General features: G+C 39.1%; 2 protein-coding genes and 1 pseudogene across 2 annotated transcripts; 2 read left to right on the forward strand and 1 right to left on the reverse strand.

The window, feature by feature from the left end:
* Nucleotides 1–394: 394 nt before the first annotated feature.
* On the reverse strand, nucleotides 395–1,743 carry LOC133832383 (protein ALP1-like). Its single transcript, XM_062262734.1, has 3 exons — nucleotides 1,210–1,743; nucleotides 879–1,110; nucleotides 395–801 (listed from the first exon to the last, which is right to left on the reverse strand). The coding sequence occupies exons 1-3, from the start codon at nucleotides 1,741–1,743 to the stop codon at nucleotides 395–397; spliced, it is 1,173 nt and encodes a 390-aa protein (XP_062118718.1).
* A 16,012-nt stretch (nucleotides 1,744–17,755) lies between these two features.
* Nucleotides 17,756–18,735, forward strand: LOC133832384 (exosome complex component RRP45B-like; annotated as a pseudogene).
* Nucleotides 18,736–23,827: 5,092 nt separating this feature from the next.
* LOC133829080 (uncharacterized) lies at nucleotides 23,828–24,694 on the forward strand. Its single transcript, XM_062259016.1, has 3 exons — nucleotides 23,828–24,096; nucleotides 24,352–24,419; nucleotides 24,582–24,694. Exons 1-3 carry the CDS (start codon nucleotides 23,954–23,956, stop codon nucleotides 24,656–24,658), a joined length of 288 nt encoding a protein of 95 aa, XP_062115000.1. The 5' UTR covers nucleotides 23,828–23,953; the 3' UTR covers nucleotides 24,659–24,694.
* Nucleotides 24,695–25,118: the final 424 nt, after the last annotated feature.

The following is a 25,118-nucleotide window of genomic DNA, read 5'->3' on the forward strand; positions in this document are numbered from 1 at the left end:
GAGCCCCATGAAGTCGAACAATTTCCTTCACATATAGCTCAACATACTGCTCCATAGTATAAGGGCTTGTTTGGGATAACTTTTACTTTTACTTTTGGACACTAGAAGAAGAGAAGTAAAAGTTTGAGCTTTTGAATTAGTGTTTGGATTTATATTTTAAAAGAGCTTTTTTTTTTCTTTTTCCATTAAAGAGCTTTTCAAAGTGTTTGGTAAGTATAATATAAAAGCTCTTACAAAGTAATATATGCCAATTTTGTCCATAAAAATAACAATAATAATAATTTTTTTTTGCAATCATAAAAAATAAAAATAATAATATAAGCAAAATTAACCATGCGGATAACAATAAATCTTTAATTATTACATAATCATAAGAAAAAATTAATACTCATGTTTATCTGAGCATGGGTTCAGCTGCGATTTTATCACGAATAACTCCCATTTCACTCTCATCTCTTACTAAGTTAATATTTGGGTCATTGTCATTTACAAAATCATCGTTTGCTTCATCACAAGATGGGAATTCTATGTCATTAATGGTCTCTCTCTTGATAAAATTATGTAAAGCCATTGAAAACTTATAATTTGGCATTCGTTGCAAAATTTCCCATCGTGGTTTCCATACACCAAAACAACGTTCGATAACACTGCGCAATGATGAATGAGCGTGGTTAAATACTTCTTTAGAGCCACTAGGTTGACTACCTTGTTGAAATTGAGGAAGATGGTATCTTTGCCCTTTATATGGAGCTAAGTAACCTTTCATATTTGGATACCCTGCATCAACTAAGTAATACTTACCTGCAATAAAAAAAATTATCATTTAAAAAAAAATTCAAATCATATTCACAAAAATAATATAAATGATTACAACATACCATTGGGTGGTTTAGGAAAATTAAGACGTGCATTTCTTAATGCTTCAAGAAATATACGAGTATCATGTGCTGTTCCTTCCCAACCCGCCCATACAAATGTGAATAACATATCAAATCCACATACAACCATAATATTTTGTGTAGGACAACCCTTTCTTCCAATGTATGGTATTTGTTTATCTACTGGAAGTGAAACTCGAACATGTGTTCTGTCTATTGCTCCAATACAATCCTATTAATAACAATTTGATAAAAATTATAAAATCAAAATCTACATAGAGAGTTAATATATATATATATATATGTGCATATGGAGATGACGTATTCATACCTTAAAGTATGGCCAATATCTAGGATTGTTTCGTATATAATATGGGACTTCATCAAAATTTTTAGGTGGTCTAATTTCATCCAAAGCAAGCATACTCATTTTTTCCAATACATTTGAAAATTGTCTACTAACAGTTTCACTTGAATGCTGAAAATGCTCTTGATTCATTCTATTTCCTGCACCATGTCCTAAAACCATCATAAACATACCAAATGACTCTTCTAGTCTCACACCTTTACTAGATTTTAGTCCATAACTTCTCAATCTATCACATAGTTTACAAAAAACATGTTTTTCCATTCGAAACATCTCATGACATTGTCGACCATTTCCATCCATAATTTCCATCATAAATTTCCAGCCAGTATGAGGTGAATTTCTACATGGTTCCTTAATCAAAAAATTATTATGATAATATATCGATGTTCTTGCAACAACAAGGAAAAGTTCATCAATTTCCATTTCTTCTGCTATGACTTGTTGTCTTCTGCTATATTCTTCATTCATGTCTTCTGAATTTGTGTCACTATCCATTCTGTATTTGAAAAAATTTACATAATTTTTATTTATAAGATAAATGAGTGTGATATAATACACTTTAAAAAAGATAAACATGTAAAACATATAATATAAAATTGTATTAATTTTGATTATATACAATAAAAAAGATAGTTAAAAAAAACATATTGTGTCTTTCATAAATATTAAATTCAAGAAACAAAACAAACCACGTTGTTCAAGAAATAAACAAACTACACTGTTCAAGAAATAAACAAACCACAATGTTCGACAAGAAAAAAAAACAAATAAAATCTAACTTAGAAATCGAACTCTTGTTCTTTCAACCATTCAATTTGATATTTAGGCTCCTTCAAAGCTACAAAAATTTCCCTATTTGCTTTCTTTGTGAATAAGGAAGTACCAACTTTGAAAAGAGGGCTCATTGGTTCACAACCTGGAAGTGTAACTAACTTATCGATAACTTCTTGAACACTACATCCTGGTGGATCAGTACGTATGTATGAACTCCTATTTTTGATCGCCACACAAATCTCATCAAGTTGTTTGGACAACTTTGATGCAGTAGAATTATTCCTTTTTTGCTTCTTAAATTGCTTTCTATTTGGATCAAGTAATTTAGTCTCTTTTTTCATTGGATCACCCACTCCTTCATGATCACTTTCCTCCAAATTCTCATCAATCTCTATATCATTATGATCCTCAGCGTATAAAGGAGGTAGTGAACCAGAGGTTGGTGCCCAAGCTCTAGGTCTTGTAGCAGTAACATGTCTAAACAAATCATCCAGTTTGAAAGAATGTTCTAAACCTCTCACTTGAAATTTAGCAGCATCCGGATATTTCTGTTGATGATTTATTAATTAGGAAACAAAATGTAACATCCTGGGTAACCAAGACCGTTACACTGTGTGTTTAAAATAGTGCAAGACTTGCTAATCAAGTCATTTAATCAAAATGTGAATCTAACGTCATCAACATATTAGGAATAAAAGATTTTGGTCATAAACAGGTTATTTTATTAAAAATGACAGTTTAGTACATGGAATCTCAAAACAGGGTTTAGATGACATATTTACAAAAATTCCAGAAGTTATACACAACTCAGGCCACTCTAATGGCAAAATACACATTTTAGGTTTCCGTCCCTGTACAATCCCTCGACCGTGGCAGCCGATCAGCTGACAATGTACACCTCGCCCCCAGAGCTCTCCAACTCATTGTTGAATCCACATACCCTTGCCTTTACCTGCACAACGCAGCACCCGTGAGCCGAAGCCCAACAAGAAAACATAATAACATAGCGTGACCAATATCAATAACCAACTATTCCACAAAGCATAACCAAGTATTCAACAATTCGTAACATTCACCTATTCAGTGATAATAATCGACATATTAACAATTTGTCATCCAGATAATCAACATATCATATTCATCAGGTTAACAACAATAATCACATTCATAATCAACAGTTTATCACAACCATCAAATGATACTTAGGGTTGACACCCTCAGGTCGCACCCTCTGTTTAACCCACTGTCTTCAGCTCACTTAGGCCGCTCCCAGTGTTATACCCACTAACTCCAGCCAGCTTAACCGAGCTCAGTGATTAATAAGTTGTCCTCAGCCACCAGTGGCTGAGCCGCACCCTGTGCGCAAATATTGATTCCGACACTCTTAGGCCGGTTATCACATGTCCCATGGCATAATACCATCTCATGACATGATATACAAATATAGGGAGCTCTTAGTCCCATCATGTTCACATGGTTAATCACATTCACATAACAATGCATACAAACATAGGGAACACTTAGTCCCAACCTAACCACATAATCGTGTGCAGTTTTCTTACCTCTTGTTCAAGCGAGAAACACGTTATGAACGACCCTTGAGAACGATCGATCCTTTGATCCCTTAGCGGTCACCTCAAGTTCGGTATGAACTCCTCTTCAATGATGGAACAATACCCTAGATCCTCAACACTTGATTCCCCAGCTTAATTCCTCAAAAGAAGCTTCAAAATTGAAGAAGAAAATGAAAGGAAATGGCAGTCGGTTGAGGCAAGATGAGGTGCTCTGTTTTCTTAAGTCTTCTACAGCTTCCTAGTTTAAGCATTGATATGTATATCCTTAAAGGAAAAAGACCTAAATGCCCTCAAGTTTAATTAAAGTCCTTAACAGCTTCCAAGGGAAAAATTGTCCTTTCACACCTATCTTGTTAACCATAATTAATACCCTCCAATTCCCATTATTCTCAAAATTCTCGAACACCAATAATTCATATCCCGTTACCCTTTAGCTCCCGGAAACACTCTAATAACCAAATTACCCTAGAACTCACCCCGAGCCCCGAACTTAATCCCGTTATGACCAAACCGCTAACTTATACCCAAAGATCGTCTCATGTCGAACAACTCGAACAAATCCACATTATAATGTGGCCTCAACAATAGCTTACCAATATGCACACAAATATACAATTACGCCCTCAATGGGCAAAATTACCAAAATTCCCTCAAAACAAAATATAACCCATATGCATGCATTTATCATCATATAATAATATGATCCACATAAACATGCATATAATCATATAATGGCACAATAAATCAATTATGGCCCTCCCGGCCTCCTAATCAAGGTCCTAAACCTTATTAGAAAATTTGGGTCGTTACAACTATCCCCTCCTTATAGAAATTTTGTCCTAGAAATTTTATTTGTACTGCTCGGATATAAATTCTGCACTACTGATTCCAGTTTCCCAGGTCATTTCTTGACCTTGCTGTTTCTACAACATTACCTTAAGGTACAATCTTGTTCCTCAAAACCTCATTCTTTCTATCTTATAACTGAATTGGCCACTGCACACAGAATAACTCCATCTTCAGCTGTAGATCCCCCATAACTCAACACATGAGTTTTCTCTAACCCGTGTCCTCAACATGGAATATCCACATACATTGAGTATAGCTGACAGTGCCAAAACTGTTGTCAACTTAAAAGAAAGCTAACTAATCCTTTCCATGATTCAAACAACTTTGATACTTTAGGGTCCAACTTGCTCTTATCCCCTCTCCCCTTTATCCATGGTGATATTCTTAGAAAGGTACAATCTTCTAATTGGAACCCCATATTTTTGCTTTCCAATTCAATAAATCTCTTTCATTTACTTTGAAAAGTAAGTCTCCAAGCTCTAACCTTTAATAATCTCAATGATCCCCTGGGCTACCTCAGGATCCAAATATAACATCTCACTTATCTCATTCCAACGAATGGATGATTTACATTTCCTATTATACTCAATCTCATCAAGTGTTCTTCCAATAACTAGATGACTCCTTCTCTTATTTACCATCAGTATGTGAATAATCAAATGCACCAGATTCCAATTATCTATTCATTATCTTCCTTAACCCTTCCAAGACCTGAGAGTAAGATAAGGTCCTCATTCGATGAAATAAACCTTGAATTCCATGAAGGCATACTATCTATCTCGCATAGAGTTCTGAATACTGATCAGCTGTGTAACTTGTCCTTATTGATAAAAGTGAATTCATCCCAAATGCTGGTCCATAATAACCCAACCATACCACATTGACCCACCGTCTTGGCAGCACACTGCAATACCCATCGTGATGTTTCATTATTCCCATTATAAAATACTTAGAGGCTGTAATAGCCTTACTGGTTTCTGACACCTTATCCTGCCCTGCTATGAGCTTTGTCCTATATTCCATTATGTCCCTCTCCATCCCAGGCCGCCAATATAATACCCTCAAATTCTGCTACCTTTTTCTGATGCCTGGATGAAAAGGACCAAGAGAGTGGTATGAAATTCATCCAGAGTTTCCATGTAATTCCGGTGTCCATCAGATTCCATATCCGATCCTTATATTACAGTAAACTTATACCTGACACTGCATACTCCTTAGCTAATCCAGCTAAGACTTTGCCTTAAATTCTCCCATCTGTGGTTCACTTAACTGTCTTTCCTTAATCCTTTACGTGATAATAATCTCAAGTATCAAACTGGCCCCCTAGCCCACTAGAAACTCCACTCTAGTTCTAGTCGGATCCTTTAACCAACATCATGCACAAACAATCACCTTATTCCTGTCACTGAGGTGTCATAACAACTCACAAACTGATTCTGACTTGTAAAAAGACGTAGAACTCAACATGAAATACATGTACCACCATGCCCGCCTAAGGAAACTCCCACTCCTAAGGCGTTCCTTAACCTGGGCAAATTTCCAACCAAGAATACATCACAACACTGTCGATCAGGATAATCACAAATCCAGTTCAGATAATCTTTGAATACTCTGTTCACCCATTTCACACAAAAACAATTTGGCATTGACCAAATCCTCTACACATGACTCAGCATCCCCAGTGCCCTTACTTATTATAACAACAATCTTTCACACAACCTTCTCCCTGATCTCTAGCTGGTAGTAACTAGATCAAAGATCCTTCGCTGTCCCTGATCTCTAGCTGGTAATAACCAGATCAAAGATCCCTGACTAACCCTGATCTCTAGCTGGTAATAAATAGATCAAAGATCTACCTTGAAGAACATCATCCTACTCAATAATTGAGCCCTTGGTTCTTACAGTTTTGTTGAAACCATTCAGTACAACGCCCTAGATCTGATTCCATCCCAGGCACCAATACAATCACCATTCTATCTCTTTCTACAGATGTACCCTTGACAAATTCCTTGAAAACTTATCCGAAAACTCACAGACTAATCCAGTCTGTCTTGATCTCACTGGTTCAGCTTAAGTTGTGTCCATCACACTAGCTAAGGTTCTAACACCAATCATATATCACATGTTCAATATCCATAAACAAGGTAGTTAGCGCGCTTACTAACAGATACCAGTACAATTAGGACCATGCACAACCACAGAGGCTCAAGCTCTGAACAATATCATACCCAGTATACAAAGCATGTCCTAATCACATGTGTCTCATGCATCGTATGCAATATATCCAGCCATCCATCATGCGCCAATAACAGCCATGCATGTCACGTTTAATAGTCAACCAACACGCATCAAGAATAGCCATGCATGTCATACATAATAATCAACCGACATGCATCAATGATAACCACACATGTCATACTCATTAATCAACTAACATGCATCATAATAGCCATGCATGTCACATATACACAGGGTGCAGTTTTCTTACCTCAAAGCCGAGCTAGAACGATTAAAAGAACGACCCTTGAGAACGATCAACTTTTAGTCCTTTAGCGGTCACCTAGTCATAACCAAATATAAGGTATCATTAATAAAAATGATAACTGAGGGTTCCCAAACCAAATCCCAGCCCCCGAGACCTCAAATACTACCCAACCGGGTACTAGGTCCAACCCCGAGGCCTATGGTAAGAATCCCTAAACTAAAAACCACTTTTTAGCGATTTTGGCCTCAAGGGCCGCAGCCCCCAAAAGCTGTGCCGCGGTACGCCCCCAAGCCCCATCTGCCAGACACGCTTGGGCCGCGGCACGCAAAAGCCGTGCCGCGGCACCGAGCCCAGTTCAGCCTAAAACCAGCACGCGAACTCAGAATTGCCCCTGCGTTTTCCCTTAGAGCCAGCCCCTCAAATTAGCCCAAAACCCCTTCCAAACACTCATTCAAACCTCTAGACACCACCCATAACCTCCCGTCATCAAAACCCAATCCAATCACCCATCAAAACCCCTTTGAATCCAAACTTCCAATAAGAGATCAAAGCTGCAAAACCAAAGAAGAAAACAGAGTATCACCTGAGCTCAAAGGCTAAAACTCACCTCAAACACAGCTTTGAATCCCCTTAGATGATTGCTACAGGTTCCCTAGCTGCCACCTTTGATTTCCAAGCTTAACTTCTTGATTTGGGCTCTCAAAATTCAAAGAAAAGAGAAGGGAAAATCTTGTACGGGATGGAAGAGAGAATGAGAGGATAGGCTCTGTTTTTACTCTGTTTTCTACAGCCCTTTATGTCATATATATCCTTAGGGTCAAAAGACCAAAATACCCCTAAGCCAAATAAACCCCTCTAAAGTCTTCCGAGGGTAAAACCGTCCTTTCTCGCCTATCTCGTTAATTATAATTAATGCTCTCCAATTCTCGCTACTCTCAATATTCCCAAACACCAGTAAATCATATCCCATTACCCTTTAATTCCCGGTAATGCTCTAATCATTAAATTCACCCCGAGACTCATCTCGAGCCCCGAACTTAAACCCGTTATGACTAGACCGAACACTTACACCCCATGATCGTCTCATGTCGATAAGCTCGAACCAATCCACCTTGTAATGTGGCTATATTAATTAATCACAGTCACGCACCCAAGATATACAATTACGCCCACAGTGGCCAAATTACCAAAATACCCTCATAATTATAAATTCTCCCATATGCATGCTTTCACCATTATATAATAATATAATTCACGTAAACATGCATATAATCATTAAATACTATAATAAATCAATTATGGCCCTCCCGGCCTCCTAATCAAGGTTCCAGACCTTATTAGGAAATTCGAGGCAATACAACTATCCCCTCCTTACAGAAATTTCGTCCTCGAAATTTACTCTACAGCTCGGAACTAGAATTCCACTCACTGGATATAAATTTCCTTAAGCCATTTCCTGACTTCAGTATTTCGATAGCCTTACCTTAACCCAAGGTACATTCTGCTCAATAGAACCTCATTACTTATGTCATAATCTGAACTGGCTATTCCTTACCGGAATACTTAACCTAACTTTCAGATTCTTATAATTCAACTCATAAGTTCTTTAAACCATGTCCACTGCATGGAAGTACACAACTCACTGTACACAACTGCCAGTACCAAAAGAAGAGGTTGATCCAAAATCAACCTAACCAGCCTATCCAGAATCCAACTGCTGAGACATACTAGGGCTTAACTTGTCTTAACTCCTCACCCTTTTCCCCCATGGTGATACCTTAGAGAAGATACATTCTCCTACCTGGAATTTCACATTCTTGCCTTCCAGTTCGATAATACTGTTCTGTCTACTCTGAGAAATGAGCAACCAAAATTTAAGCTCCAGTAATCTCATAAATCCCCTGAACCACCTCAGGATCCAGACATATTACGTATACTTCCTCACTCATCTTATAAGATGTTCCTCCAATAATAATTGGATAACCCTCTCTCTCTCTGATTTACCACCAGTCTGAGAGTGATAAGCTGTACTGAGTTCCATCTATATACTCATCGCTTTTCCAACCCTTCCAAAACCTGGAAGTCATAATAAATTCTTCATCTGACAAGATAGACCTTGAGTTCACGAAGGCTTCCTATCCTCCTCACAAGGAAACTCAAGTATTGACCAGCTGTTCTATTCACCTACTCTTAGTGATAAAATAACCTCACTTGGACCACTAGTCCACAATGACTTAACATTCATTTCATACCGATCCATCAGTCTGGGAATCCCACCGCGAAACCCATCGCGATGCTCACTTATTCCCACTATAAAATACCCAAGGGCTGTAATGGCCTTGCTGTTTCCTGATATTCTGCCTCAATCTGCTAACAGATTAAGAACTTTACACATGCTTTAATACATGCCTCTTCATCTCAGGCCATCACTGTAAAATTTCCATATCATGCTACTCTTTCATGATGCCTGAATGAAACGAACAAAAGAACAGCATGAGATTCATCCAGAATCTCTCTGTTAATCTCAAAGTCCATCGGATCCCAGATCCGATCTCTATATCACCATAAAATCAAATCTGTCACCATACAACCTTTAGCTAATCCAGCTAAAGCTTTCCATTCAACCTTGCCTGTCTGTGGCTCACTTAACCATCTTTCCTTTTATCTTTCTTGAGATAATAATCTCAAACAATAAACTGGCCACCTGACCTACCAGAAACTTTACTCCAGTTCTGGACAGATTCTTTAATCAACATGTTGCATAGGCAATCGCTTTTCTTAATCACTAGGATGTCATAACAATCCACTAACTGATCCTGGTCCATACAGACCCAGCACTTTCTTCCCAAGGCACCTGAAATATCTTTACTATCCATGGACCTTCCTGTCCCCAAGGCACTTTTCACTCTTGGCAATTCTCTGCAGAGAAAGCACCACTATTCCATCGTCCAAGACGATCATAAATCCCATTCAAATAAACCTTTGAATGCTCTATTCATCTGACTCACAAACACTTAGTATCAAACAATTCTCAAGATATGCTCAGCACTCGCAGTGCTCTAATCTGATACCAACACAACTCTTTACTTGATTTCCTCACTTTGATCTCTAACTGGTCTTAACCAGATCCAAGATCCACTTCAAAGGATTTCATCTTACTCAGCAATTAAACCTTTAATTCTTATAATTCCACTGAGCCACTCAAAACAGTGTTTACATCTGATTCCATCTCTGGTATTAAATCAATCACCAATCTAATATTCTTTTAATAAAAAGAAGGCCTGGCAGACTATCTGGTAACCCATACTCAGAACCCACAGACTAATCCAGTCTGTCTCGATCTCACCGGTACAATCCAAGTGGTATCCACCACATTGGCTAAGAGTTCCATCCACCTCCCTGCACAAACTCCAACCCTCACATCCGGTATCACAAACATATCGCATCCATGCACTGTGCCAATTGTCACAAGACTTTCTGCTCTCAAGCTCAAGAATTACTACACTTTCCTTGCCCTTCAAGACTGCTCCTTAGTTACTTAACCAATCCAAACCCTGGATCAACCATAGTTAGTCCTAACTAACTCATGAAACCAATGATGAGTCCTTGTCGTACTCAACTTATCTCTTAAGTTGCCAATACCGTATTACTTTTCCCGTCACAACATACCCATGTGATCTATATATACCATCAATATACCCTTCTCTATATACGTACCAACAAAAGAATAACGTGGCGCCAAAGCCAAACAACGTAATTTAAAACCCAGGACTAGAAAACTGACCTGTCATCCCCGAGGAGCTAGTCTCGGTCTCAGACTCTGACTGTCCCGAAATAAACACTTGAGTTGAAATCGAGCTGTCAATCCTCTTTTGCTTAAGCTCTCTTAGACTCGGAAAATCCTTCTTAAGATGCCCAACCATCCCACAAAAGAAACATGCCTTTGCTCGGCATTCTCCCAGATGATGCCTCTTGCACCGAGTGCACTTTGGATGGGTCTTCCAGCTTTCCCTGTTACTCGTCTCAATAAGTGGAGATACCACTATCTGAGCTCTGTGCTCTACAGCACTCTGCTGCCCAACCACTATACTCTTAACAGCAAGGGCCTTCTCTACCACCTGAGCATAGGTAGAGACCTCATACACTGGGGCAGCCCTAATGCCCTGAGCTATTCCAGGATTCAACCCCTGAATAAATCTTTCCTTCCGAGCCATATCTGTGGGTACCATGTCTAAGGAAAACTTGGTCAACTCATCAAATTTAGTAACATACTCGGTCACTAATGCATTTCCCTGAACAAGATTCAGAAACTCATTCACCTTGGCAGTCTTAGCTAAGTCACAGTAATACCTCTCATTAAACAGCTGCCTAAATTCTTTCCAGTCCATCATAGCTGCATCACGTGTCTGGGATACTACCTCCCACCATGTCCGGGCATCATCCCGCAATACACATGTAGCACAGATCACCCTATCGTCACCCACCAGTCCCATACTATCAAGAATGGAGCTGATCATACCCATCCATTGCTCAGCTCTGAATGGATCTAAGCCTCCCTCAAAGATTGGAGGATAAAACTTCAGGAATCTTCCATAGAGAAATTCCCATCTGTTCTCAACCCTAGGCTGAGCTGAAACTGATGCCACCCCTGGCAAAGCAAAGGAAGAGGTACTCCCCAACAGACTCCGCTGTTGCTTCAAATACCTGATCTCTTCTTCCTGCCTCTGCAATCTTAATTGCAAATCTGTAAGCGTCTGCTGAACATTCAAAGATGCAGACGACGAACTGATACCCTGGCTGTAACTCCCAGCCCCTGTATTACTATCACCAGACCTCATAATCTGCCTTGAATATAAACCTGCTGATTCAATCTGCAGTCAATAACTTGACCCATTAGTCACAATAACCATGTCAAGGGCTTTTCCCACGGGATAAACCTTACCACACCACATTCATAAACCACTTGCAGTGCTGCAAACATGCCCATGGCATTCATACATACTCATAATCCCTGCTCTTCCAATACTCAAACCATGCTTCCAATCCCAGCAGGCAAACAACACAATTATATATATTCACAGAGCAGGTATCCATATGATCACAGTCATATATACATATATATTCACGGAGCATATAATCACATAGTCAAGAGCCAGGCTCTATCAGAATCTCATGCTCCCTACTACAATGTGCAGGTAAATCATTCACATTTTACTCAAACAGCTAAACACATAGCTACAGAAATAGTTACCATTCCTTGAGTGAAGCTATCTTCAGTGATGAGTGTACATGCCCAGCTTGTCTTCAGGAACCATAAACCTTGGCTCGCTCTGATACCAAGTTGTAACGCCCCAAACTTCAGGGACCGTTACGGTGTGCCTTGTAAACAGTGCTAAACTCGCTAATCGAGTCATTTGGCCAAAATCGTGAACTAAGTATGATTAGCGGTTTAGGGATTAAAAACTTTGGTTAGGATGTAACGTTTCACTAGAACGTTTAATTTATACATTGGGATCCTGAAAATATAGTTTCAGAGTTTATTACAGAAAATATTTACAACAGGCCGTTCTAGGCGGCAAAACAGGGTTCAACCCTAGTTCCACTTTAAACCTCGGCCGTGGCGGACGAGCAGCTGCATATGTACACGTCATCACCTAAGCTCTCCAGCTCAAGGATGGTCCAGCTTCCTCTTCCCTTTACCTGCACCACGTAGCACCCGTGAGCCGAAGCCCAGAAAGAAAACACAATAAGCATGATATAATACCAACAACGATCATAATAACCATTCAGGACTATCAGTCCAAGAAAATAGGTGACAATAGCCAAAAGTCACAGTAATGAGCATCGCTTCTTCTAGCCATGTGACGATAGGGTCACCAGGGCTTAACTGATACATGATCCTTTCATAAGTTTGATTAGGACAGGTGCAAGGTGATTAGTCACCAACATAACCTTCCTCACGACTCTAGAGTCGAAACTATGGACAACGTCCCTTAGCCATGTGACAAACAGTCACCGGGGTCATATACCTTGGCTATAGTCATCTGGTCGTAGACCAGGCAAGCGCTTATAACTTCTTCGACCTTAGGGTCGGTCCCGCATTAATGCCATAGAGCCATTCAATGCGTAATCATCGACCTTAGGGTCGGTCTAGCATTAATGCCATAGAGCCATTCAATGCGTAATCATCGACCTTAGGGTCGATCTAGCATTAATGCCATAGAGCCATTCAATGCGTAATCATCGACTTTAGAGTCGGCCCCTGACTAGTCAGTGTCGTTCACGAGTAAGACATGCCACCAATCATATATCACATGTTCAATATCCATAAACAAGGTAGTTAGCGCGCTTACTAACAGATACCAGTACAATTAGGACCATGCACAACCACAGAGGCTCAAGCTCTGAACAATATCATACCCAGTATACAAAGCATGTCCTAATCACATGTGTCTCATGCATCGTATGCAATATATCCAGCCATCCATCATGCGCCAATAACAGCCATGCATGTCACGTTTAATAGTCAACCAACACGCATCAAGAATAGCCATGCATGTCATACATAATAATCAACCGACATGCATCAATGATAACCACACATGTCATACTCATTAATCAACTAACATGCATCATAATAGCCATGCATGTCACATATACACAGGGTGCAGTTTTCTTACCTCAAAGCCGAGCTAGAACGATTAAAAGAACGACCCTTGAGAACGATCAACTTTTAGTCCTTTAGCGGTCACCTAGTCATAACCAAATATAAGGTATCATTAATAAAAATGATAACTGAGGGTTCCCAAACCAAATCCCAGCCCCCGAGACCTCAAATACTACCCAACCGGGTACTAGGTCCAACCCCGAGGCCTATGGTAAGAATCCCTAAACTAAAAACCACTTTTTAGCGATTTTGGCCTCAAGGGCCGCAGCCCCCAAAAGCTGTGCCGCGGCACGCCCCCAAGCCCCATCTGCCAGACACGCTTGGGCCGCGGCACGCAAAAGCCGTGCCGCGGCACCGAGCCCAGTTCAGCCTAAAACCAGCACGCGAACTCAGAATTGCCCCTGCGTTTTCCCTTAGAGCCAGCCCCTCAAATTAGCCCAAAACCCCTTCCAAACACTCATTCAAACCTCTAGACACCACCCATAACCTCCCGTCATCAAAACCCAATCCAATCACCCATCAAAACCCCTTTGAATCCAAACTTCCAATAAGAGATCAAAGCTGCAAAACCAAAGAAGAAAACAGAGTATCACCTGAGCTCAAAGGCTAAAACTCACCTCAAACACAGCTTTGAATCCCCTTAGATGATTGCTACAGGTTCCCTAGCTGCCACCTTTGATTTCCAAGCTTAACTTCTTGATTTGGGCTCTCAAAATTCAAAGAAAAGAGAAGGGAAAATCTTGTACGGGATGGAAGAGAGAATGAGAGGATAGGCTCTGTTTTTACTCTGTTTTCTACAGCCCTTTATGTCATATATATCCTTAGGGTCAAAAGACCAAAATACCCCTAAGCCAAATAAACCCCTCTAAAGTCTTCCGAGGGTAAAACCGTCCTTTCTCGCCTATCTCGTTAATTATAATTAATGCTCTCCAATTCTCGCTACTCTCAATATTCCCAAACACCAGTAAATCATATCCCATTACCCTTTAATTCCCGGTAATGCTCTAATCATTAAATTCACCCCGAGACTCATCCCGAGCCCCGAACTTAAACCCGTTATGACTAGACCGAACACTTACACCCCATGATCGTCTCATCTCGATAAGCTCGAACCAATCCACCTTGTAATGTGGCTATATTAATTAATCACATTCACGCACCCAAGATATACAATTACGCCCACAGTGGCCAAATTACCAAAATACCCTCATAATAATAAATTCTCCCATATGCATGCTTTCACCATTATATAATAATATAATTCACGTAAACATGCATATAATCATTAAATACTATAATAAATCAATTATGGCCCTCCCGGCCTCCTAATCAAGGTTCCAGACCTTATTAGGAAATTCGAGGCATTACAACTCCTAACTTCTGGTACACTTCTCTGTCTAGGCCAATCCCTCACTGCCTCAATCTTACTTGGGTCAACCAGAATCCCTTCCTTACTGACAACATGGCCAAGAAATGTGACTTGCGGTAGCCAAAACTCACACTTGCTGAACTTAGCATATAACCTATGCTCTCTCAACCGTTGTAAACCAGACTGAAATGATGCTCATGCTCTATCTCTGATTGAGAGTACACCAATATGTCATCAATGAACACAATCATAAATTTGTCTGGATAGTCCTTGAAGACTCTATTCATCATATCCATAAAGGCTGTTGGGGCATTGGTTAATCCAAAGGACATAACCAGGAATTAGTAGTGTCCATATCTCGTGCAGAAGGCGGTCTTTGGTATGTCCTCCTCTTTAATCCTTAGCTGATGGTAACCTGACTGGAGATCAATCTTGGCAACACACTGTCTTCCCTTGTAGCTGATCAAACAAGTCATCGATCCTAGGTAGTGGGTACTTGTTCTTAATGGTCAACTTATTCAGCTCCCTGTAGTCAATACATATCCTAAGAGATCCATCCTTCTTCTTGACGAACAACAATGGCGAGAAACTCGGTCTGATGAACCCCAAATCTAGTAATTCCTGCAACTGAATCTTCAGTTCCTTCAACTCTGTCGGAGCCATTCTATAAGGTGTCCTAGATACTGGCTCCGCCCCTGGTGCCAATTAGATAATAAACTCGATCTCCCGTTGTGGCGGAAACCCTGGCAAGTCTGCTAAAAATAAATTTGGAAACTTACATACCAATCTGAGGTATCCACAATGTTCGCTAGGAATCCTATGCAACCTTCCTGCATCAGGTCTCTAGCCTTCAGTGCTGAAATCATAGGTATTTGTGATCCACTAACTATCCCCACAAATACAAAGGGTACCTCCCCTTCTGGTTCGAAAGTCACCATCCTACGCTTGTAGCCAATCATCGCCCCATACTTCGATAACCAATCCATCCCTAGAATCATATCGAAGTCATCAATGTCTAACTCACTCAGATAAATAGAAAACTCTCTACTGTCTATCTCTACTGGAAATGCTCTAATCCATCTCCTAGAGACTACCAGTTACCCAGTCGGCAATAAAGTCTGAAATCCCCCAGCATACAAATCACTAGGTCTGCACAGCCGATCTATCATTCTAGCAGACACAAATTAATGGGTAGCCTTTGAATCATTCAATACAGTATAAGAAGAACCAGCACTAGAAATCTGACCTGTCACGACCGAGGGCCTAGCCTCAGCCTCAGTCTGAGTCAAGGTGAATACTCTGGCAGGAGCGAGACTGTCACTCTGCTTCGGCTCCTCTTTCCTGGCTTGTGGGCAGTCATTCTTCAAATGGTTAATATTCCCACAAATAAAGCAAGCCCTAATCCTGCACTCTCTCTGATGTCGTCGTCTGCACCATACTTGGAAACTCCTCCAGTTGTCACCCCCACCCTGATGGCCACTAAAAGCACCCCGTGCCTTCCTATCCGAGCTAGGAGGAACGAAAGAATCTGGGGCCTTTCTGTTCTGTTCAATGGGGCCACTACCTTGACTGGATCGAGTAAAATGAGGCACTGTCCTTTTGGCATCGCGCCCAACAACACTCTCTCTCCATATCTGATCCTCGCCCCCTCAGTTGTAAGGGCCTTGTCCACTACTCGAGCATATGAGTAGTTTCTGGATCCAAAGTAATCTTCACATCATGGGCGATCATAACATTCAACCCCTGCACAAATCTATCCCTTCTTGCTGCATTAGTCGGCACCAAATCTGGTGTGAACTTTGCCATCCGGTCAAATCTCATGGCGTACTTAGTAACTGTTAACCAGTTCTGAGTAATGTTGATAAACTCGTCAACCTTCGCAGCTCGGACTGAACACTGTAATATTTCTTGTTGAAAATGTTTCTGAACTCTTCCCACATCATAACTGCAACATTTCTTCTCTGAGTCACTACATCCCACCAGATGCGGGCATCCTCTCTGAACATGTAACTAGCACAAGCTACCCTCTCATTCCCTACCACCCTCATAAAATCTAGAATGGAGGAAATCATATTCATCCATTTCTCTGCCCGCAGTGGGTCTGGTCCACCCTCGAAGGTGGGAGGATGCTGCTTCCTGAACCTCTCATACAAAGGTTCCCACTATTGTCCATAACAGGTTGAACTGGCACTGGCGCCATAGCCTGCTGAACTTGCAACCCAGTGCCCTGAGGAGGGGCCTGTTGCCTCAGCTGTCGAAGCTCTTCTTTTGTTTGGTGCAGTCTGCCTTCGATATCGACAAACATCTGTTGCCAATTTTGTGGGGCAGGTGGAGGGTCCTGACCCTGGTTTTCATCCTCAACCCTACTGCTGCGGAGTCTGGCTGATTGACGAGGCATCTCAACAATATGCCTGTAATCAACGACTTCGCTCATCAGGCATGATAACAACATCCTAAACCTCCTCTCAATTCACACTACACCAAAAATCCCTTTTTGCGACACATAAGTATAACAGTATTGCAAAAATATTATAATAGATAAAAATAAAGGTGACATACTAAAATACCTAAAATGAATAGCCAAAAATTTGGAAAAAATAAAATGAACAGCGGAAAATAGTAAAAAATAAGGGGCAAATGAATTATTGTTTCCCAAAACAAAATATCTCAAATGAAAACCTATCTCTTTCCTTTCCAAGCCACTGTCCACTCTCACTCTTCCTCAATCCCTCTCCTTCTAACTCTCTCTCCTGCTCGAAACACCAACAGCAGTGGGAGCTTCAACTACGATGGAGAGGGGCTATACGAGGCTTCTCTTCGACCTCTGACTTGACGGTCGCCATCCACTCGACTACCGCAATCTCATCATCACCTTCAGCAAGGAGGATGGCTCGACGGAGGTGCAACTGGGCCAAACCCATGTCATGGGATTTGTCACGGGCCAGCTGGTTCAGCCTTACCGTGACCGCTCCAACGAGGGCTCACTTTCCATCTTCATTGAGTTCTCCCCCATGGCTGACCCTTCCTTCGAGCCTGGCCGCCCCAGCGAGGCTACTGTTGAGCTTGGCCGCGTTATAGACTGTGGCCTAAGGTTTGATAGTCGTTGCCATTAGTAAAATGAAAGAGAAAATTAACTCTGTGCATAGTAGTTTGAACAAGTGGAATTTTGAATGTATGTGCAGAGAAAGTAGGGCTATTGACACTGAATCGCTTTGTGTTCTTCCAGGGAAATTGGTTTGGGCCATCCGTATTGACCTCCGTATTCTAGATAATGGAGGGTAAGTTGTAAATTTTGTCCCCTCTAGCACCAATTATTTTTTTCCTTTTCTGTTATTCATTTGATTTGAGTGTGTATATTTAGTTTTCATTTTGAACAATTTGTTAATAGAAACCTTGTGGATACTAAAAATATTGCTGCTTTGGCTGCTCTCATGACGTTTCAGAGGCCTGAATGCTCGTTTGGATATTTGTATGTGGGTTTTGCTATTAATTGATTTGTGTTTACCTTGAAATTTCTATGTTCTGTATTCAATAGGGATAGTCAGTAATATTTCTTATTGTATCATTAATACTTGGTTTGTTGTGACAAAAAACTTTTCTAATTATCATCTTAAGACTAAGTTGAAATTTACTAAGTTTCCTTTCCATTATCCTAATCAATGTTCACCACTTATTTTTTTTTAATTTTTTTGGTTGCTTTAGGCAGAGAATGTATAGGATTAAGAGTGTATGGGTTCTGAGAAAAGTTACCCGTTTAATGGGTGGATAATGTACATGATCGTTATTAGTAAAATTACATTTAGACATCTTTTAGAAGCTAGTTTTGGTATATGTTATTGCTTATTACGCTGTTTCCCTTAGTTTGTTCAGGCACTAAGAACCCAACAACAGCCACCCATCAATCCCTCCCTCTACACTTTTACTGTCCATCTCTTCAGCGATCCGTTCATTGGCTGTCCATTTCTCCAACACCACCCCTCTCTCAGTCTCGTCCTCTATTTCTCTGAAAACCCAGCAATGACTAACAATCTCTCCTTCCATATATTTCTCAAACCCTCTTTTTTGTTTCAGGTTATTATTTCCGTATTAATATTTTAGAGTTTCTTTTCAAAGGTAAATGAATCTATCTTTTTCTCAGTTATGATTTTTAATTTATTTCATGAGAGAGTAGTGTTTCTCTTCATGTATATATGTATTTGTAGCCTCTTATACCCCCCCCCCCCCCTCTCTTTTTTTTACTGTGCAATCAAGAAAATGATTTCATGAGCTTCCCAAAACGTAAATAGTTTTTGTAAGTAAATAGTTCTTTTTATCTCTAGATTGTGTATTCTTTGCTTAGTATCTAATGATGATGTATAGTAATATTACTGATTAAAGACGTAATCTTTTACTAATGTGAGTAACATGATTAGTATTAAGTTGTAGTTAATAATTAAATATAGATTGATTCGATCTTTTGTAATATAACATTTCTTATGATTTTACTAGGTGTTTCTATTTTGCCGTTTATATTCAATCCTTCTAGTTTTAGAGGCAAAAGACTATAAATGATATGCTTGACTGGAATGATTAAGTGGATAAGCAATTGAAGGGTATCTGTGTTCCACCTGAGAGCAATTGAAGTGAATAAGCTCTGATCATTTTTTTTGGAGCTCATACACATGGGACTAAGATCAACATTACATATATATTTGATATTAGAAAGACAAAAATAATTATTTTTCTTTGATTAATTAGTTAGTTTCTGTTTTTTAATTGGAGCATTCTTTATTAAATAATTCTTTCTTTTTGTCCATTTTTCTTTTACTTGAATGGGTGTGTTCATTATTGTTTTGTCCTCTGTTTTTTAGTAGTTATTTTATAAATGGCTAGAACTTTCCATGGCCAATTTGATATATAAATTGTAGGAATTAAATCAAAATTAGTTTAGTGCCTTGAGGGTCCCAAAAAAATCAAAATAAGAATTTTGTTGTTGTAGATGAGAATGCTTGATTTTTTTTTTTTTACTTTTGGTAATTGGAATGATGTGGTACATTTTAAGATAATATATCAATCATTATTTTGTTGATGTAGATGAGAATGTTGCTTTTTTTTTTTTTACTTTTGGTAATTGGAATGATGTGGTACATTTAAGATGTGGCTTGGAAATGATGGAAATTATATAGAGCTTAGATGGCTTACAACTTGGAAACAAAGACAAAAAATTGTCGACTTTCAATTGCCATTTGAGATTTTCGGAGTTGTGCAACAAAAGTGAGCACCATTTTGTTATGACTTCATTCAATTTCTTGATGCATATGTCCAAACTTAATGTAATATGTTGAAAAAATAATTTCTTTAAGTTCTCACTTGAAAACTTGATTTTGAGATTGGCTTCATAGTTGAGTTGCTCATTTTAGATTGAAATGAAGTTAAGAATAAGTTTTATACAACAATGCTTATGGTTTAAGACAATTAAAAAAAAACTGCACTCTATATGTTTTATGAAATGCCTTAGAGATAAAGTTACTTAGTAGACTTTGTCTGTTTTCAGTTGGTGAACACAAGAAAGGAAAGGGCAAAAGTCAGCCTTCTTTTTACATGGGCGGTAAGCATCTCTTTTCCTAACATAATTGTGTATAATTACTCCTAGATGTTGAAATGCTTGATTTCAGGTATTGGCTTGCGTGAAACATATATAAATTTATCTTCATTTTGTTTGAGACAACTATGACAAAGTTCAGAGTGGGGTTTTCCTGATTATCACATATATGGCTGTCATGAAACATTTATTTGAACTAAATGTATGCTCTGGTGTATTGAGCAAAACTCATATTGCAGTTCTGAGAGAAAAACATGGTTCTTTTGTTGTTTCAGTGTTGCTATTAGATGGATGTTTTCACTTGTCCCTAACTGAAAAAATAATATTTTTTTATTACTCTCTTTTTCAAAGGCAAAAAATGTCCAGTTAACAATAATTTTCGTAGCTGGTGTTATGGTGCTCTAAATTTGATTATTGTACCCTTCCTAAGACTATTTCATGGTTTGGAAAACTATCTATGGCTCTGAGGTTTTTTTTTAAAATAGATGTTAAAGGAGATAGCTTCTTACTAGAAAATCTCTAGAAAAAGCTTGAGATATGACTTGTCCATTCATGCCTTTTTTGCCAAGTACTTCTAATTTTTGTTTTCTATGGTTAGTGTAATGCCCTACTTCCTTAGAGCCGTTACTAAGTGAGTTTAAAACGTGCATTTAACTCGCTAATCGAGGTTTAAGGTAAATGTGTAATTAAATCATAATCAGAGACATAAACTTTCAAAATAATTCCATTTACTGAAAATCATAAAACGTTTAACATTTGGGATCCCAAAATACTGTTTATAAATATTTACAACTCAGAATATATGTGCTCAACGCTGCTCCCGGCCCCTTGCCGCACTCGGCCTTGCACTCCACGTTCCTAACGCCATTCCCGGCCCTTTGCCGTTCCTGGCCTTGCCGACCTCGGCCTACACTGTTCCCGGCTCTTGCCGAACATTTACACATATGCAACCATAGCATAATAAAGCAAATGCAAAAATTGAACAAATTCAATCAAAGGGCTATGCCCTGCAACACATCCACATAGGGCTCAGCCCTGCACACAAGCTCTATGGGAACAATGGTTTTCTTACCTGTAACCCGAGCTTCCCAAGCACCGTGATCACGAGCACAGTCCTCTAACCCGAGCCTAGAAGAAAACCTAGTCACAACGCATGATAAGTGATTCCATTAATATTCGAGTAATGGTTTTTAGATATAATTCTAGATTCCGGGACATCGAATTCCACCAAACACGGTGGTGGAGTCGATATCGAGCACCCTAGGTTAGGTTCCCGTGCTTAAAACCTCCATTCAGCCAAAATTTCCCTTTTGAGCCATGGCCCTAAGAACTGGCACCGTGGCCCGCCCCCAAAACAGAGGCTAAAACCTCTCTGACGCCCATTTGAGCTGCGACCCTGCCCTATGGTGCTGCGGTGCTCCCCAGAGGCAGAGCCTCCCTGACTCATAAGCTTCGTAGGGCCGCAGCACTAAAGAACAGAGCTGCGGCCCAACCCTTCGAGCCCAGAAAATAACACCATTTTCACCTCATAAATCAGTCCAATTATCCCCAAAATCAAACCAACAATCCTAACTAATTATCACAATGGTTATACCATAGATTGAACAACAAAACCCAACAAAGAACTCAAGCCAAAACCTTATAAAAATTAGAGTTGAATCCTCATCCCTCCAACATGCAAAACTCTAATATTCAACCTTAAAACCAGCTGCAAATTAACACAGTTCCACATATTAGGAGCTTACCTTGATGAGTTATATTTCTGTGTAGATTCTCTAAGTTCCAAGCTTTAATTCCCCAAAGTCCAAGCTTGAAACTCTGAATTTTCCTAGCTCATTTCCTCAAGTTTTCCCCCTTAGTGTGGTTTTGAGAATAAAGAGAGTGAATGGCAGAAGCTAAAGTCGGTTTCTCCAAGTTTCCCAATATTTCCTTTGTTTTGTTTTATTCAACTTAAGCTTATATAGTTACCTCAAGGCTCAGGGTACCAAAACGACCCCGAGGGAAAAATCGTAAATTTCCCCAATGTTCCCTCCTACACATTCTAAGCTCAAATATATCTCCAAATATTTATTTCTATAACCCAATAACCCCATAAAATATCCCATGCCCGGAATACCCCTCGACCCGCTCCGGGTCGAATTCTCAACCCCGTCGTGACATTCCGGCTAACTGCTCCCCATAACTGTCTCGGATCGTGCTACACAGATATATCACATACATATCATGTTTATCACATTTATACCCTCAACGGGCTAAAATCACAAACATACCCCTAATATCCAAACGGGGCCCACATGCATATTTAATTCAACTAAACTTTCATCCTAACCACATATTCATTAAATTCACATATATTAATACAGTATAACAATTATTGCCCTCCAGGCACACTAATCAAGGCCCCAAGCCTTATTAGCAAATTTGGGTCGCTACAGTTAGACTCGTGTTATTTACTGCTAGATGTTACATTTGTGTTTATTGGGAGTATAGGCATCACCCACACATAATTTATTGATGCTGTGACCTTTGTATCTTTCTGTTTGGTTATTTTAAAACAATAATTATTCTTCTTGGGATTTTGTTTTAAGTTCTTTAATGCTTCATTGCTCTCGGTATTTGAAGTTGAGAAACTGTGACTGGATTTATAATTTTCTACATATTAAATGTGACAGTTTTGCCATGTTTTGGATTATCTGAAGGAAGTCGTACTACTGCAAACGAGATGTGGAATAAGATGGTTAAGGTAGTTATATGTTTCTATATAGGGCCCGTTTGAAATAGGTTTCACTTTTATCTTTAGACAGTAGAAAAAGAAATGTAAAATCCTAGTTTTAGTTATTTTTTGGATAATATTCTTTAAAAGAGTTTTTCAAATCACAAAAAAAAAAGGCTTAACTGTATTTAATTATTATTTTCTTTGATTTGAGTGAGGATTAAATAGGAAATCTATTTGATTCTCATACAAAATCAGCCTTTCATTTAGGCTGAGGTTTCTATCTAGAGAAAATATGAATCCCTCCAGTTAACTCCTAAGACAGAGTGAAGCATAAAGGGAGGAATTGGCAGCTTTTGGGGAGCTACAATGTCGTTGGAGCATAGAAAATGGATAAAATATTAAATATTAAATTTTCTTTAAAACTTAAAGCAACTTTCCTTAGTTTTTGAAAGACCTTCCTGGATTTGCATTAGCTTAGGTTGTGTCTTAGTTGGAATCACCTACTAATTTCTAATTTTTCATCTAATCAATGTTTATTGAATGTAACTCTACCTAGTTCAATTTTCATTATTTTGCATTTCTTCCATTTTAAAGTTCTTAATCTCCAACTATGCTGGGTTAAGTTTAACTCATGCATTTCTGCTGTAGGAAGGACAATTTCCTCATGAGAATTTTAATTCTGGGCCATGCATGACTTCAACACCTGGAGAGACACTCTGTGCAGCAGTTTCAGCTTCTGCATGGGTGGAGCCTCATGGGAAATGTACTGTTGCATTTTCTTTAGCATGGTCATCTCTGAAAATTAAGTTTTCAAAAGGAAGTTCATATCATAGGTAAATCTATTGTATTTCACATTTCAATCGTATAGTTTTATTTTGTGTCAGGTATGAAGAAAAGATGCACACTGCTTGTTTGCTGTATTGTGCTTAGTCATATTTTTCTGCCTTTTGCAAGTGATAGAATGATAATTACAGAAGTATAATTGCATAATAAAATGTGGGCATATTGCTTTACTTGATCATTATTTAGAATGAAAAGTTGCATGAACTATCTTTTACACGTGTCTTGGTGTCTGTTATCTTCTGTAGGAGGTACACAAAGTTCTATGGTACCTCTGAACTAGTAGCTAAAGAGTTGGTGCATGATTCCCTAACAAGTATGTATCTCTGTTAATGCATCCGATACTACTGAATGATTTTCTTGATAAGATATATCCTAAAAAATAGGGAAAAAAAGGTAAGAAAGGTTTTACAGTAGCTACGTGCTTAAGTTTCCTTAAACTAAATTATGAGCTGGCTTTATCTTAAAATTTGAACAGATTATAAGCGGTGGGAAGAAGATATTGAGAAATGGCAAAGTCCCATTCTTAATGATGACAGGCTTCCAGAATGGTAAATAGTGATTTATGATTATCCTATTATAACTTTCTTAAAAGCAATTAGCTAGCTTTTTAGCGTAGAGCAACATTACTAAAGAAACCTTAAAAGTTTAATGCTGCTCTTTTACATTTGTACGTGTTTCACAATTCCAAGTACACTGAGACATTTATGTGGTAATGGAAACTGAAAAATCTTGCTTGACGAGGCTGATCCTTGTATTCTTACCAATATATAAAAATCCATAGGCCCCTGATATTTTTTGCTGCATTTTATTATATTAGTTTGAAGGGCCCATCGATTTCAGCATTAAGTTGCCATTTTCATATCGTGTTTGATGGGAGCACTTTTATAAGGCATCTGCTTACTACTTTGTTGTTTATTTGCATGTAGAACTAAGCAACACATATATCTGCGTCCTTCCAGGATTTACAATTTCAGAAGTCCTCTGCATTAAGCTCTGCAAACTTATGTGGTTC

The sequence above is a fragment of the Humulus lupulus genome, chromosome 4, assembly GCF_963169125.1.
Source record: "Humulus lupulus chromosome 4, drHumLupu1.1, whole genome shotgun sequence".
Classification (NCBI taxonomy): Eukaryota; Viridiplantae; Streptophyta; class Magnoliopsida; order Rosales; family Cannabaceae; genus Humulus; species Humulus lupulus.

What these genes read in the sequence shown, in the direction of transcription:
- LOC133832383 (XM_062262734.1), bottom strand. Translation starts at nt 1,743, where the DNA reads ATGGATAGTGACACAAATTCAGAAGACATGAATGAAGAATATAGCAGA. An exon ending in GATATTGGCCATACTTTAAG is followed by an intron (nt 1,111 to 1,209) that starts GTATGAATACGT and finishes TGTTATTAATAG; the next exon opens with GATTGTATTGGAGCAATAGA. An exon ending in TTTTCCTAAACCACCCAATG is followed by an intron (nt 802 to 878) that starts GTATGTTGTAAT and finishes TTTTTATTGCAG; the next exon opens with GTAAGTATTACTTAGTTGAT.
- LOC133829080 (XM_062259016.1), top strand. Translation starts at nt 23,954, where the DNA reads ATGACTTCAACACCTGGAGAGACACTCTGTGCAGCAGTTTCAGCTTCT. An exon ending in AAAGGAAGTTCATATCATAG is followed by an intron (nt 24,097 to 24,351) that starts GTAAATCTATTG and finishes TATCTTCTGTAG; the next exon opens with GAGGTACACAAAGTTCTATG. An exon ending in GGTGCATGATTCCCTAACAA is followed by an intron (nt 24,420 to 24,581) that starts GTATGTATCTCT and finishes AAATTTGAACAG; the next exon opens with ATTATAAGCGGTGGGAAGAA.